Here is a 14,629-nt window from a genome sequence, read left to right as displayed (position 1 = left end):
GGGAAAGGGAGGGAAAGCTGTGGATCAAGACAGGAATGGTTTATTAGGATTCACCAGAGAAATGAAAACTAATAGGAGGGCTGGATAGATTAGATAGATGATAGATAGATAGATAGATAGATAGATAGATAGATAGATAGATAGATTGATTGATTAAAGGAATTGACTCGCACAATTGTGGGGCTGTTAAGTCTGAAAGCTACAGGGCAGGCTGACAGGCTAGAGACCCAGGGAAGAATTGATGTTGCAGTCTTGAGTCTGAAGGCAGTCTGGAGGCAAAATTTCTTCTTCCTCAGGGGACCTCAGTCTTTTAAGCCCTTCAACTGATTGGATGAGGCCCGTCCACACTGTGGAGGGTAACCTAACCTGCTTTACTCCAAGTCTACTGATTTAAATGTTGATCATATCTAAATCATACCTTCACAGTAACATCCCTGGCACCATACCCTGAAAGGTGTTAGGCATCCCATGGCCAGACAGGGTGGGATTTAAGGAATATGGCAGATAGCTCTGGATCCACCTGGGAATGCCCCTTGGAGGCCAAGGATGGAGGATAATGGGATAGGAAGGTTTAAGGAACAATAGGATGGACTGGGCTCAAAATACATTCTTATTAAATAACAAGCATGTGTTCAGCAACCTTAGTGTGTAAAGCAGTAGGCAGAATACAAGGACGAACAATCTGTGGCCACTGCCCTTCGAGACGGAGAGGATTTGTATAGAGAATAGAGAGTAGAGCAGGTTTTAGCAAGTCCCACCCATTACAGAGCCGTATGTAATGCGTCATGGAAGCTCAGGTGAGGTGCCTAGGGAAAGCCAGCCCTCCAGGGGCTCCCTACCTGGTGGAATGGACTAGGTAATAGGTAATTACAATGGAGTGAGGTAAGTGCTATGCTGGGGTAGACACACAATCCTCTGGAAACACAGAACAGACAGGAAGATGGGGTCAAGAGAGGTGACATCTATTTAGAGATAGGCACTGGCCTGCTGACTGGGGGAGGAGGGAGATTTGGTCCAAAAGAGTGTGTCGGGACTTCCCTGGTGGCGCGGTGGTTAAGAATCTGCCTGCCAATGCAGGGGACATAGGTTCAAGCCCTGGTCCGGGAAGATCCCACAGGCCGCGGGTCAAACAAGCCCGTGCGCCACGACTACTGAGCCTGCATTCTAGAGCCCGTGTGCCACAACTACTGAAGCCCGCGCGCCTAGAGCCCGTGCTCCGCAACAAAGAGAAGCCACCGCAATGAGAAGCCCACGCACCGCTACGAAGAGTAGCCCCCGCTCACCGCAACTAGAGAAAGCCCACGCACAGCAACGAAGACCCAACGCAGCCAGAAATTAATTAATTAATTAATTAATTCTAAAAAGTGCGTTGTTTGAGAACCACAGGTTCAGTATGGCTAGAGCAAGAGAGCCAAGGGTGCACACAGGAAATCTCTTAGAGCCATCCTGTGCTAAGCCGTCAAGACTGTATCCCGAGAGCCACCAGTGCCATCACTTCCCCTGTGACAACTGCCTCAGACTGCTAATCTCAGTAATTTTTCCTCCTGAGTCTCGACCTGGTCTCCAAATTCTTCTCAACAGCAGGCTTATGTGGAGTTGTCCCATGAATGAACACCTCTTTTTTCATTCCTGATGTAGGAATGACAGGCCGTTGATGGGTTTGGAGCAGGGGAGTGATGTGATCTTACTTGTACTGGGGGAAGAACACAGTGCTGACTTGAGAAGGTAATTGCCGAGGCGGTAGAGCAGGAAAAGCTGGGGGACAGGGAGAGACAGTGGAAAGGATGCAGAGGTTGGGGGTGTGATCACATGGGGACAGAGAGGAGCAGCCGACTTCAGTGTGGAATCCATGGGAGAATCTCAGCCTCGTGTACCATGCTGTCCCTGGGGAGAAGGAACCAGGGCTGGACCACCAGAGCAGCTGTGATTGCCAAGAGAGAGGAGATCTGGGGAGTCTGGGGCCCTAAAAGCTGTCATTTTCTGTCCTAGCTATCTGTACCTGTCTGAAATGAGGTGGGGTAAAATAATACATGCCCTCTGTCCTAGAAGTGGTATGTGGATACTGTAAGGAAAACTAGAGAGATGACCCTTTCTCCCTTCTACCAGTCTAACCTGTTCGAGCCCGAGATACCTTGCCATCCCCCCTAGGAGGCAAGATGGTCCCTGGCCTCTGGCTGCGACTAGACTCAGAAGCCACAGTATCCAAGACAAATAAACTGCCATATCCGCCTTGCTCCTGCTCCCAGACCCCCTAGAATTAGCTCTTTGGGCTGTGATGGATCCACCCCCCCCGCCCCCGCCTCTGCTGCTGGGCTCCCCTGGACCCCAGTGCCACACACAGACACTAGCCCGTGGAAACAGTTGGGCAATAGGAGCCATTAAGGAAAACAACCACTCCCTGCCCAGTCAGCTGCCTACCAGCTGCCCAGGCCTCCCTTAGCATCCTACAGCCAGGGCCCAGCCCCTCATTCCTGCCCACACAGCCAGCTCCCTCCCAGGCCCTCACCCTCCCACCTTCCACTCAGAAGCAGTGGCAATACCCAGAGAGCAGCCCCAGCGGACCGGTCAGCCCACCAGTCCTGGGATGAAATGACTGTGCGAGAGCCCTGACATTAACTCAGACGCCAGAGAAGCCTGGGCTTCTGGAGCTCTTGCCCTGAGTACCCCGACCTCCTGATGGGAGCCTAGAGCTTGAGCAGGTGGGCGAGGACGGGACTCAGGGGACCGTTGACTGTTAGGTACCTGGGTAAGGGCTTGTCCCAAAGAGAAGGGATCTCACCTAGGCCTCGTCCATTAGCCAAGCCCCCGCTCTCTGTGCCCCTACCACAGGCCAAGCCCTGCCTACCCTGAGAGCCAGGGGCCAGGACAGCTGGAGCCAAAGGAAGCAAAGCCTGGAGAGTTCACTCTGAAAGCCTGGGACTTGCTCAGGAGTAAGGTACAGATTGAGTGCAGATGTCTGCGGGAGCCAGAGCGATGGGGCTTTTGCAAGGAGGCTTCCGGGGGGGGGAGAACAGAGGGGGAGCTGTCCTAATATGAGGCTGCAGGTGGCGTGCAGAATGCTTTCCTCCCTCCCCCCACCACCAGCCTTAAGAGAGCTGCAGAAGATGGGATGAGGAGAGCAGATGCTAGACCAGAGACTCAGGCTCAGGAGGAAGTCGTGGAGGATCGGAAAAAGCAAAGTTTTAGGCCTGGTGTACAGTCTGACGTGTGCAGGTTCCTGCACGGAGGAAGCCCACCAGCTGTCTGCCCTCTCCCTGAGCAGTGTCACCTGCTGCTGGGTGACAAACACACAACTTCCTAACAGGTGTGAAGCTCCAGAACTCAGTGACCGAAGTGGGGCTTGGTGTCTCAGCTGAACACAGACCCTCTCAGGCCAGAGAGGAGCTCTGGGGGCTCCTTAAACCTGAATGGGATTCCAGGAGGGGGTCTAGCACCAGCCAGACAGCCCTTCGGAGTCTGATTTGAAGATTTTCCAAGACTCATGGCCACCAGAGGGCACCACCACCCCACAGTGTGGCATCCTGGGCTCCCCATCACCTCTCTGGAGAAACTGGGAAGATTGTGAGGGGGAAGCAGGCACGGGTCTCTGAGCTCTCAGCGGGAGCTACCAGCAGCTGAGTTAAATAGTCTCCAGAGCCAGGAGACCTGGGCTCTAGTGGGTTCTAGTGCCTGTTCTGCCACCGTCTTTCCCTCCCTGGTTGGCTTCAGTTCACCTCCTCCGTTGAATAAGGGCTTGGACCACTTGGTGTCCTTTCCGGACCACGGGGCCCTTCCTGGCTCTGAAGTTCTAGGGTTTGAGGAAATCATGCAATGAACGTGACAGAAATTGCATCTCCTGGGCCCACCTTTATTCTGGGGTCCTCCAGGGCACCCTGCCTGGCGGGAGGCGGAAACTGGTGTGAGCTTCACTTCTCTGGTGCTGTTCTCTGACTTGGAGGTGGAGAGGCAGACTGGCCTGGATACTGACGGGCAGTCTCTGTCTCCACGTCAGTCTGAAGGAGGAATGTCTCCACAGGGCTGGCAGACACAGGTGCTGTGACACCCGTGGTGTCTGCTCCTGCAGGTTTCAGGCGAGGAGGTGTCCCTTAGGCAACCCTCTGGGATGGGTGGGGTGGCAGTACAGAAGAGCTTACAAGATGCCCTTTGGAGGGTCCCTTCAGGAATAAGCACGGAGTGAGGAGGATAGAAACCATTGCCTCTGCTGCCTTTGCCCGCCTCCCTGTCCCCACCCCCGCTGCAGATGCCGTCTGTCAGGAGCAGGCAGCAGACGGTCCAGGGGTCCATCTGTGCTAATGCTTCACAATAGAGTCCCGTGTTTCCCCACCAACGCCCCCTCAGCCCCTCAGCTGATGGCCACTTGGTGATGCCAAGGGGGAAGGTGGGAGGAGGGAGAGGAAGGCACCAAGGGAGCTAGCACTTGGCTCGTGGCAGTCCCCAATCCACACCCTGCCCCCCACCCAACAAGCATCCTGCCATCTGGACTTGTGTAATCACTGCGGGGTGGAGAAGCACCCCCTCCCCCCCACACCTCCTGTAGGGGCTGGGGCCCCAGGGGCCTGGGGGTGGGGAAGAGACAGACAGAGTCAAGGAGACTAGGAAGCTAGAAGACGGAGACAGACCCATGGACTGAGAGAGACAGGAGACAGAAAGCCTTTCCTGGCCTCCGCAGGCTGATGGGCCACTAGCCCCTCTGTACTCCGCAGGCCATGCATCTAACACAGCACCAGTGCATGTATCACTCCCTACCTGACCAAGAGCCTCTGTAACCTGGCCTGGAGCAGGGCTTCAACATAGGGTGAATGAAGAACAGCGGAAGACAGCATCACATAGTGGTTAGATTGCAAGCTCTGCAACCAGGCTGCCTAGGTTCAAATCAGCTCTGCCACTGAGTGACCTAAAGCAAGTTACTTAACCTCTCTGGGCCTCAGTTTTCTCCTCTGTAAGGGATGATAATGGTATCTATTTCATAGAGTTGTTATGAAGACCAAATGAATTCATTCATGGATGTAAAAGATGTAAAAGAATACACAGAACAGTGTGCACAGCACAATAAATGTCAGCTATAAAGGCAACAGATTTGGGAACACTGGAGGAGGGGACAATGTGGACATTCCTGGCTTCTGTTCAGTGGCAGACGTAGGGATGTGGAGCCCCCAGCTTGTGATGCTGACGCCCTGTGGTGGCTGGCCACTCTTCAGATGCCAGACCTGGCCTTCCACTTCCTCCTCTCACTTCTTATTCGGGTACCACTGACGACAGAGACTTCAGCTGGGCCATTCCCACCTCTCCCATGGCCTGGCAGCCACCCCACCGGCAACACAGCTGGGGGTGGGGGGAAGATGGTCCCCCAAAAAGGTCAGATAATGGCTGAGCACCATCCCCCAACCCTGAGCACCCACTCAGCGCGGTCACATCCCCTGCCATGAGTCAACCCCATAGGAAGGATCTATCGGCTGGGAAAAGGATACCTGAGCTCCAACATCAGGAGGTGAGGAAAGGTTTATCCAGGAGGAACAACTCCTGATCTTCTGAGGGGACAGGCCAGAATTAAGTCTACTACTTTTTGGGTTTCCCCCTCTTTCCTTTCCCCATGTCATGGGAAGGAGAGGCAGCCTCTTTGAACTCTTCTGGGACAGCTGTGTAAGGGGGAAACCCTGGACCCTTTCACTCCCTAGCGGCTTCTGCAGTTAGTTCAGGGCCATCTCTTCCCTCCCATCAGGGACCTCACCCCTCCCCCTTCCTCCCTCTCCTTGCCTAAAGTCTCCTGCAGCCTCCTGGGTCTCCTAGAATCTTACTCTGGGCAGCCTCCAAACCTCCTCCTAAGGACTCCTTACGGTCGCTCCACGGCCAGACTCCTTGAATCTCCAGAGATATCCATCCCTAAATTTTCAAATCTCGTGCACAAGCGCCTTCACAGGCTCCCCGTCCCTCAGGTATCACGGAGACCCATGCTCCGCCCCGGGATGCCCTGGACCCCCCTCCCCTCCGCGGCTAGCTTTTTCCCCTATTGAGCGCTCCGGTCCCCAAGAGTTTCCCCAGCCTGGCATGCCTCGGGAGCTGTGGGCGGGGCTCCGGGACAGCGGGGGAGGGGGGGTGGCCCCCGGGGGGGCGGAGCCGGCCGTGCGGGGGGCGAGGCCCCGCGAGGCCGCTCCCCGCTCGCCCCGCTCCCCGAGCCTATAAAGGGAGGCGACACACCACCCTCCCGGCTGGCATCCCCGAGCCGCCGCCTGGCCTGCCGCGCGGAGCGAGCGCCGCCTCCGAGGAGCGCCGGAGCCATGACCCTCCGCCGACTCAGGAAGCTGCAGCAGAAAGAGGAGGCGGCGGCCGCCCCAGACCCCGCTGCCCCAGCCCCCGACTCGGAAGCTGCTCCCGCCCCTCCGACCCCGACCCCGGCCTCGGGCCCCCCTGCCGCAGCAGCCAGCCCTGGGACCCCCGGGGACGAGCTGTACGCGGCGCTGGAGGACTATCACCCGGCCGAGCTGTATCGCGCGCTCGCCGTGTCCGGAGGTACCCTGCCCCGCCGGAAGGTGCGTATCCCCCCCAACTCCCGCGGCCCCCCCTCGGCTCTCGGTACCCTTCGGGGTCCCTTCCTCAGGACCCGCGCAACCCGCAGCAGCCCCCATTCGCGCTTGCCGAACCCCCACCATTCTCCTGGGGTCCCCCCATTCCTCCCCAGCCCGCTGATCCCCCACGGACACGTTCAGATCCTGCTGGGTCCCCTCGACCCTCTGCTCAGAAGGAGCAATCCCCCCTACCCGCGACCCCGGCTCCACGCCGCCCCCGACCTGGCGGCTCTCCACTCCCCATGCGCCCCCGCCCCGTCTCGCTGCTCTCCTTCCTGCCGCCTCCCCAGGTCCCCTTCCCCTCGCCCCAGCTGGTCTTCGGCCACCCCCGAGCCCCGCCTCCCCGCGTCCAGGCGTCTCGAGGTCCCCAGGACGCCTCGCCCGGGCTTCTCCCGTGGGAGCGGGGAGGCCTTGGGCTGGGGTCCCGCCGCTCGCCCAGTCAAGTTGAGAGTCCGCGGGTTCCGGGTGGGGAGGAGGGCGGCGGACGCGCCGCGTGCCTTCTAGCGGGGGAAGTGCGTGCGGCGCCGCCGACCCTTCCGAGGGGACGCCCGGATTCCTGGACTCGGGGCCTGCCGCCTTGCCCTGCGTCTGAGGTGCGGGGCTCGAGGCCACCGCTCCCTGGAAGTCAGCCGCGACCGGACGCGGTGGGAGGGGTCGCAGGGCGCCCGCGGGGCAGGAAGGATGCGGGCCGCGCCCGCTCTTTGAGTCTCCCCCTGCGCAGGGCTCTTCCTCTGGCCTGAGGGGGACCCGAGCGCTCAGAAAGGGGAACTCAAGACCCAGGTTAAGGAGAGGGGGCTGGTGGCCTTTCCTAGCTCAGCCTCCCTCCTCTCCCCCTGGCCCCTGGCTCCCCCCAACACAATGAACAGCTTGTTGAGAATTTGCATTTTATGAAAATCGGGTGGAAAGACAAAGGGGTCTCTCTATGCGGCCCAGCCCTTCCTCCCTGGCCCATTTGGGAACTGTCCCCACCCCTGAGGCCAATCTTTGGTTCTGGAGAAGGAGGGCTTCCTTCTCTTCCTGGCCTTGGGGCAGCCTGGGGGGAGGGTTAACAAGGGCACCGACCAGGAAGGCCCTGGGCTGTTTGGGGCACACAGGACGAGGGCTGGTCTGGGACTGGGCTTCTTCCAAGGATCAATAATTTAGGGAGGGAGAGAGACTGCTTTAATTTCTCAAGGACCCAAAAGAGGTAGGGACCCTCAGCTCTGTCATCCGCCATGCCAAAAAAAAAAAAAAAAAAAAAAAGAACTCCCAATGTCTCTCCTTAAGTATAGTGAGTCTTAAGAACAAGTTTGAGATCCAAGGTTTTGTTTTTTTGTTTTTGTCCCAGAAAGCAACAAAATATATGGCAATGTTGAGAGACCCAGGTGGAGCTGGGCACAGTTGGCCACCTGCAGCTGGAATCCATAGTTGGTCCCTGAAACAGTCTACTTTGAGGGAGGAGGCTGGGCCCCTCTGTCACCTGCCTTTCCATGCTCAGGCTGATAGTCCAGCCCTCCAGACCTGGGTCTCTGACCCCGGCTCCCCCGAGCCACTCGGTGTGAATGAGAAATTAGGAGAGACCTGACCGGCCCAGGGGCCTCTGGAGTGTTTTGATAGGCAAGCCCAGGGGCCCCCTGCCCTTCCCTGAATAACATCTGGGAAGAGCCCCTGCTTCAGCTTGTGGGGTCTAGGGGGCCTGAGCCGCCGCAGACGTGCACCCTGGGGGTGGAGACTGTTTTATCTAGAGTAATGAAACCCCTTACCCTCCGGGTTGGGAACCAGCACAGGGCTTAGAGGTTCATGCATCTGGGACCCAGGCAACTGTTGTGTCCCCACAGTCCACCCAGCTGTGGGGATAGAGCTTAGGGAGAAAGCTGTGGAATGGTGCTGATGGTGGCACTCTGCAGATAGCTACCCCGGCACCAGAGTAGGTGTGGAGCTGGGGCCGGACACACAGGCAACAGTGAGTGGGGTGCTGGGTCTAGGGCCGGAGCCCAGGTGAGAAACCCCCAAAGGAGGGCTCTCACCATCTGCTCCAGGACAGCTCCCTCTCACCTGCTTCCTTCCTGACTCTCCTTCCCACCCAGGGCTCAGGACTGCGCTGGAAGAATCTCAGCCAGAGTCCTGAACAGCAGCGGTGAGTCACCGTTACCCCAGCCCCTGCCCTGGTCCAAAAGGGTGAGGCGCTGGGTTGGGGGCAGCACGACACAGCATCTCAGCCCAGCCAGGGGGGAGTCATTCTCCCACCCTTTCAGCACAGCACCCTTGCTAGGAATGAGGGGCAGGTGGAGGTGTGGGCTGTGTGAAGGGGGTGGCAGAGGAAGGAGATAGGGACTTCTGAGTCATCAGGTGCTCCTCAACCCACCCCCAGTCCCTGCCAGTTACCCCTCCCCGGAGAGAGCTGGATCTGGGAGGAGGGAAGCAGGAGAAGTCTTCGGGGCTACCCTGAGCCCTCCCAGCCCAGCAAACTCCGAGGGCCCAAACCATGGCCAAGCTATGTCCAGCTGCTCCAGTCTGTCTGCCCCATGCATCCAAAATCTCAGTCCTCTGCTGGTCCCATCCTGTGGTGGCCTCTTAGCAAGGGTCTGAGGTGAGGGCAGAAGTAGTTGCTGACTCAGGCCCCACTCTGCCCATGTACCATCCTGATTTGGGCCTGGCTTCTTCCAAAATGGATCAGCAGACTGTGGCCCGCCGGCCAGACTGGCCTGGAGCTAAGAGCTGTTTTTATATTTCGAAAGGGTCGTACAAATAAAAACAAAGAACAATATAGGACGGAGGCTGTCAAATAATTTAGGTCTCGAAAAGAAAGGCTAAAATATTTACTGTCTGACCCTTTGCAGAAAAAGTTTGCCAACCCTTCCAGAAAACCAGAGAGCACTGGAGTAGACACAGAAGTCACCCTGCTCCCCGCCCCAATACACGTAGAGGGGGAAAGGCCTGCGTTCAAAGTAGGGAGGAGCTCAGGCTGGGGCTGGGTGTTGCCACTCAGCATTTGGGGGGTATGTGGGTCAGCTTGGGCACTGAGAGGCCTGGGTCTCCAGGGCCTTTCTGAGGCCGTGAGGCTTGAAGGGGCCTTTGCAGGCTGCTTTAACTCTGCCTCTGGCTGGGCGGGAAGGAAGGGGGGGTGTGGGGGTGGGCAGAGGAAACTCTGGGCTCCCCCAGCAGACGAGAATCTGGAGCTACTCCAGACCATTGTGTCCAGTGGGCAGGCCTGCAGTGCGGGAAGGGGCGGCCTCGAGGCTCCCCTCCCCCCAGCCCTCACATCTGGTGGGCTGGCCTCACCGCAGCTGGGAGGAGCAGCTGTGGTCTGGGCTCAGCCTCGTGACTGGCCTCTGGGGGTGGGGCCAGCCCTCTCCCCAGGGCTCTGGAGCGGACGGTGCTCCAGGCTGTGGCCGAATTTGGGGCCTCAGCTAGTCAGTATTCTGGGGCTCAGTAGAAAACTGGGCGTGTGGCTGTGAAACTCAGCTAGCCCACCGGCTCTGGGGGTCAGCCGTTCCAGTGCCTCCCCCACCAGGGGCTGGATTGATGCTGTGTGGCTCAATGAAGCTGATTCCAGCTGCGAATGAGAAAAGGACATTCTGACAACCTGTGATGAGTGTGACTTGTCCCTGGAGGCAGAGCCCTGCGTGGATGTTCCAGAGCAGACTCCCAGCATTAGCGGAGGGCCATGCTATGGGGCTGCCAAGCTCCTTTTAATCCTGACAGTCTTGATGGGATGGCCCCTGTGTCTCCTGCAGGAAAGTGCTGACTTTGGAGAAGGAGGAGAACCAGACCTTCGGCTTTGAGATCCAGGTGGGAGAAGCTGAGTGCAGAGGGAGGGAGGGCTTGGGAGGCTGGTCAGAGGGATGGATGGATCTCGCCCCACCCCTGGGCTGAGGGTCCCCTTGTTTATTACAGACTTATGGCCTTCACCACCGGGAGGAGCAGCGCGTGGAGATGGTGACCTTTGTCTGCCGGGTTCATGAGTCCAGCCCTGCCCAGCTGGCTGGGCTCACACCAGGTGGGGCATGAACCCAGGACACAGGGCTCTGGGAAAAGGGGTATGACCTTACTCCCAAGCAGAGGGGGTAAGAAATCTCTTCTGAAAACAATTTCCCTTCCTCCTCCTATTTTGAGAAGACCAGAAAGAAGAATAGATTGGACTTAGGCAAATTTGCCATTTACTGTGTGATGCTGAGCAGTCCCATCTGCAAATTGGGGGCAATAACATGTCCTCACGTCAGTGTGGTGAGGGAATTCCCTGGGCACAGAGCCAGGGCCTGGTAAATGGCAGGTGTTGCTGCTGCAGTTTTTCCTCCCCCTGGCGATCTGGCAATGCAGCATGGGCAGGAGTTGGGGTGGAACAACTCCATTAGATCTGCTTGATATTGAGGATCAGGGCCTATCTTGCTCCCAACCTGGCCCAAAACTGGGGTACCTGTGATACTTCCTCTAACAAGGAAATGGTGCCACCGGTAGGAGACCCTTCGAATTGGCCAAATCTAGGGTCCCAAGTCCCAGGAAGGCACAGCCTGCGACTGCACAAACTGACCCCCACCCAGTCCTGTCACCATTTCCTTCCCTAAGCCCTTACCTCCCTGCCTATTTACCAGCAGCCCCTGGTAGCTAAGTGGCATATTGCAACTTTGCAAAGTAGTTTCACATCCACCCTCCCTCCTAATCCCCATGGTAGCCACCGCAGGGGTCCACACCCCCTTTTCCAGATGGGAAATGGGCCCTCGGAGATGGTGCCTTGCTCTGCCTGAGGTCAGGGGGCTCTGCAGTGGCCCAGGGTATCAGAAGCTGAGGCCTCTTATGCCTGGGGCCAGTGTTAGTTCCCAGCTTGGTGCTACTCACCCTGCCCCCTTCCTGTCTCGGCTGGGTCTCATGACAGCCTGTGGGCTGGACCAAAATAACTAGCTCTGGGGGCAGCCCAGGCTTGCCAGGAGGGCTCAGCCTTTGAGGACAGAGCTTCCTGAGAGTGAGGTGAGGATGTGGGTGTCTGAGGGCCTTGGCCCCTATGCTGGGGTGCCAGGCCTGGACAAGATCTCCCCAGAACGATGACTGGGGGTAGGGAGTTCAGGAGAATTTTGTGGGGTTATTACCCCTACCCTTTCTGGCGAAGGTGGCTGGAATTCTTCCACATGCCCCGTGGAGCAGATTCTGATCCTCTCTCTGCCTGGCAGGGGACACCATCGCTAGTGTCAACGGCCTGAACGTGGAAGGCATCCGGCATCGGGAAATTGTTGACATCATTAAGGCGTCTGGCAACGTTCTCAGGTACGTCCAAGTGCCGCGGTCCCTGAGGGACTCCTGAGCTCAGCTTCTCTCAGTGTTTCCCCACCCTGTGGGCCCACTCAGCCTTTGATTCCCCAACCTCCTTAGACTGGAAACTCTGTATGGAACATCAATTCGGAAGGCGGAACTGGAGGCTCGTCTGCAGTACCTGAAGGTAAAGCAGCCCAGATAACGTCCAGTCGCCACCCTCCTCTTCCCAAGCCCCTGCCCCTACCGGCCCCACTCTTTTTTAGGGGTCTGCTTGACCCCTAAACTTGAGCCCTATCTGCTTGAACCTCCTTTTATTTTATTTATTTATTTATTTTTTAAAAATCCAAGCTGTTTTATGTATGTATGTATTTATTTATTTATTTTTGGCTATGTTGAGTCTTCGTTTCTGTGCGAGGGCTTTCTCCAATTGTGGCAAGCGGGGGCTACTCTTCATTGCCGTGTGCGGGCTTCTCATCGTGTTGGCTTCTCTTGTTGCGGGGCACGGGCTCTAGGCGTGCAGGCTTCAGTAGTTGTGGCACGCGGGCTCAGTAGTTGTGGCTCGCAGGCTCTAGAGCGCAGGCTCAGTAGTTGTGGCGCACAGGCTTAGCTGCTCGGCGGCATGCGGGATCTTCACAGACCAGGGCTGGAATCCGCGTCACCTGCATTGGCAGGCGGATTCTTAACCACTGCACCACCGGGGGTCCTGAACCTCCTTTTAACCTTAAGGTTTCTTCTGTGTACTCCCTGATCCCTCAGTCTGTACCCACCTCCTGCTAGTTTCTTGCTAGCTCCTGACAGTGAGGCGGGGGGTGTCTCTTACAGCAAACCCTGTATGAGAAGTGGGGAGAATACAGGTCCCTAATGGTGCAGGAGCAGCGGCTGGTGCACGGTGAGTAGATTAGGGGTGTGAAGGGCCACTTGCACCCCTACCGATACCCCCATTCCTGCTTCCCCCTCAGAACTAGTGGGTTACTTCCCCCTCCAAAGTGAAGAAGGGTTTGTTGAGCTACTACTTTGGGTACAATGCTGCCCCAGGCTGATGCACACACATTTTTAGTTTATTCTCACAATTGTCCCCTGAAGGAAAGTACAAGATAGTACCATCTCCATTTTACAGATGGGAACAGGAAGGCTCCAAGAGTTTGTTTCAGACCCCTTCCGTGGCTCTTGTGTCATAAGTGATCCTCATAAGGATCTGAGTGTATAATTCCTCTTTTACAGACAAGAGAAGTGAGGTTCAAGGTTGTGACTTGCCCAAGGGCCACACAGATGGTCAACAGGAAGGAGCTGAGGTCTCCTACCCGTGCCCTCTGACGGCCCTCCCTCGTGTCTTCTGCCCCGGCAGGCCTCGTGGTGAAGGACCCGAGCATCTATGACACGCTGGAGTCCGTGCGCTCCAGCCTGTACGGTGCGGGCCTGCTCCCGGGCTCACTGCCCTTCGGGCCTCTGCTGTCCGCCCCCGGGAGCTCCCGCGGCGGCGCGCGGCGGGCCGGGGGCGACGCGGACGACGCTGTCTACCACACGTGCTTCTTCGGGGGCGCTGAGCCGCCTGAGCCCCCGCCGCCCCCGCCCCCCGCGCGCGCTCCCGGCCCGGGCCCCGCCGACGCTTCGGCCCCGGGGCCCCGGGCGGTGCTGAGCCGCAGCGCCAGCGTGCGGTGCGCGGGCCCCGGGGGCGGCGGCGGCGTGGGCGCGCCGAGCGCTCTCTGGACTGAGGCCCGCGAGCAGGCCCTGTGCGGCGCCGGCCTGCGCAAAACCAAGTACCGCAGCTTCCGCCGGCGGCTGCTCAAGTTCATCCCCGGACTCAACCGCTCCCTGGAGGAGGAGGAGAGCCAGCTGTAGGGGCGGGGGCGGGCGGGGGAAGGTATTTATTTATTTATTCTTTCCAGCCAGTGCAAAAAGGGGGCGGGGGCGGGCGCCCGGCCGCGGAGACTCTGGGAGCCCAAGGCGGCGGGAGAAGGTCCTCGCCAGCCCCAGCTGGCCTGCCTGGTTCCTGGCTTGTGCAGAGTGGTGAATGAACCCGAGCCCCAGGCCCCTTTACTCCTCCCCAAAACCACAGTGGGAGGTGGGCACGGGAGAACTAGGCGAGCTCGGGGTTGGGAGAGGTTCGGGGGCCAAAGATGGGGCGTGCCATCCTACATCTGGGTCAGTAGTGCCTTGCGGGGTGTCCAAGAAAACCCCTTCTCCGGGTGAGAGGACCCTGTCCCACGAAGCCCTCTCCTCAGCTTTACTTGCTCCCCACCCTTGGCCTTGGGGAGAGATGGCCTATGCCCAGTCGTTTCCCCATCCCCCCACAGACATAGTTCCAGTTAACCAGCGCTGGTCCCCCTCCCTCCCAGCCTTGACCCCTAAGGGCTTGGTCCCTCCCAGGAGCCTGTAACTAAGTGGGGTCTTGCCCGGCAGGGGTCCTGGGTCCTCTGCCCCTTGGGGGACAGGAATGGGCATGTCTGGGGGGGATGGAGGCAGCACAGACTGTTCCACCGTTTTGCATATTGTTGCTTCTGAACCACAGACTGTATAAAATCGACGGTTTTTTGCATCTGTGTCAGTGTGGTGACTGCCTGAAGGGGAGGATTGGGCCCGGGCAAGCTCTGACTCCACCACCCCGCCCCCCAGCGCGCGCGAGCACACACACACACACACACACACACACTATATTTTGCATCTTATTTGCTCGGAGCCTGCAGCCAGGGAAACAGACTGTGTGAGTTTAACTTACATGTATGGGCCTGAACTAGAGGTCCCACACCCCTTCAGAACTTGGCCTCGTGTTTAATGTATCTAAAACTTCCCTCCCCAAATACCACAACTGGTGGGGTCAAGGATCCTCTATAGTTGTTAAC

General features: G+C 58.0%; 1 protein-coding gene across 2 annotated transcripts; it reads left to right on the top strand.

The window, feature by feature from the left end:
- Positions 1–6,216: 6,216 nt before the first annotated feature.
- On the top strand, positions 6,217–14,325 carry TAMALIN (trafficking regulator and scaffold protein tamalin). 2 transcript variants are annotated; one of them, XM_057557439.1, is made up of 9 exons: positions 6,454–6,527; positions 8,630–8,679; positions 9,383–9,490; positions 10,280–10,334; positions 10,440–10,542; positions 11,708–11,801; positions 11,907–11,973; positions 12,612–12,678; positions 13,135–14,325. In XM_057557439.1, exons 5-9 carry the CDS (start codon positions 10,479–10,481, stop codon positions 13,626–13,628), a joined length of 786 nt encoding a protein of 261 aa, XP_057413422.1. In that variant the 5' UTR covers positions 6,454–6,527; positions 8,630–8,679; positions 9,383–9,490; positions 10,280–10,334; positions 10,440–10,478; the 3' UTR covers positions 13,629–14,325. The 2 variants fall into 2 exon arrangements, with proteins under 2 accessions (XP_057413421.1, XP_057413422.1); XM_057557438.1 differs by lacking the exon at positions 9,383–9,490 and having other exon boundaries at positions 6,217–6,527.
- The last annotated feature ends 304 nt before the right edge of the window (positions 14,326–14,629 follow it).

This window comes from Balaenoptera acutorostrata, chromosome 11 (genome assembly GCF_949987535.1).
Source record: "Balaenoptera acutorostrata chromosome 11, mBalAcu1.1, whole genome shotgun sequence".
Classification (NCBI taxonomy): Eukaryota; Metazoa; Chordata; class Mammalia; order Artiodactyla; family Balaenopteridae; genus Balaenoptera; species Balaenoptera acutorostrata.
This window is presented reverse-complemented; position numbering and strand designations above follow the sequence as displayed.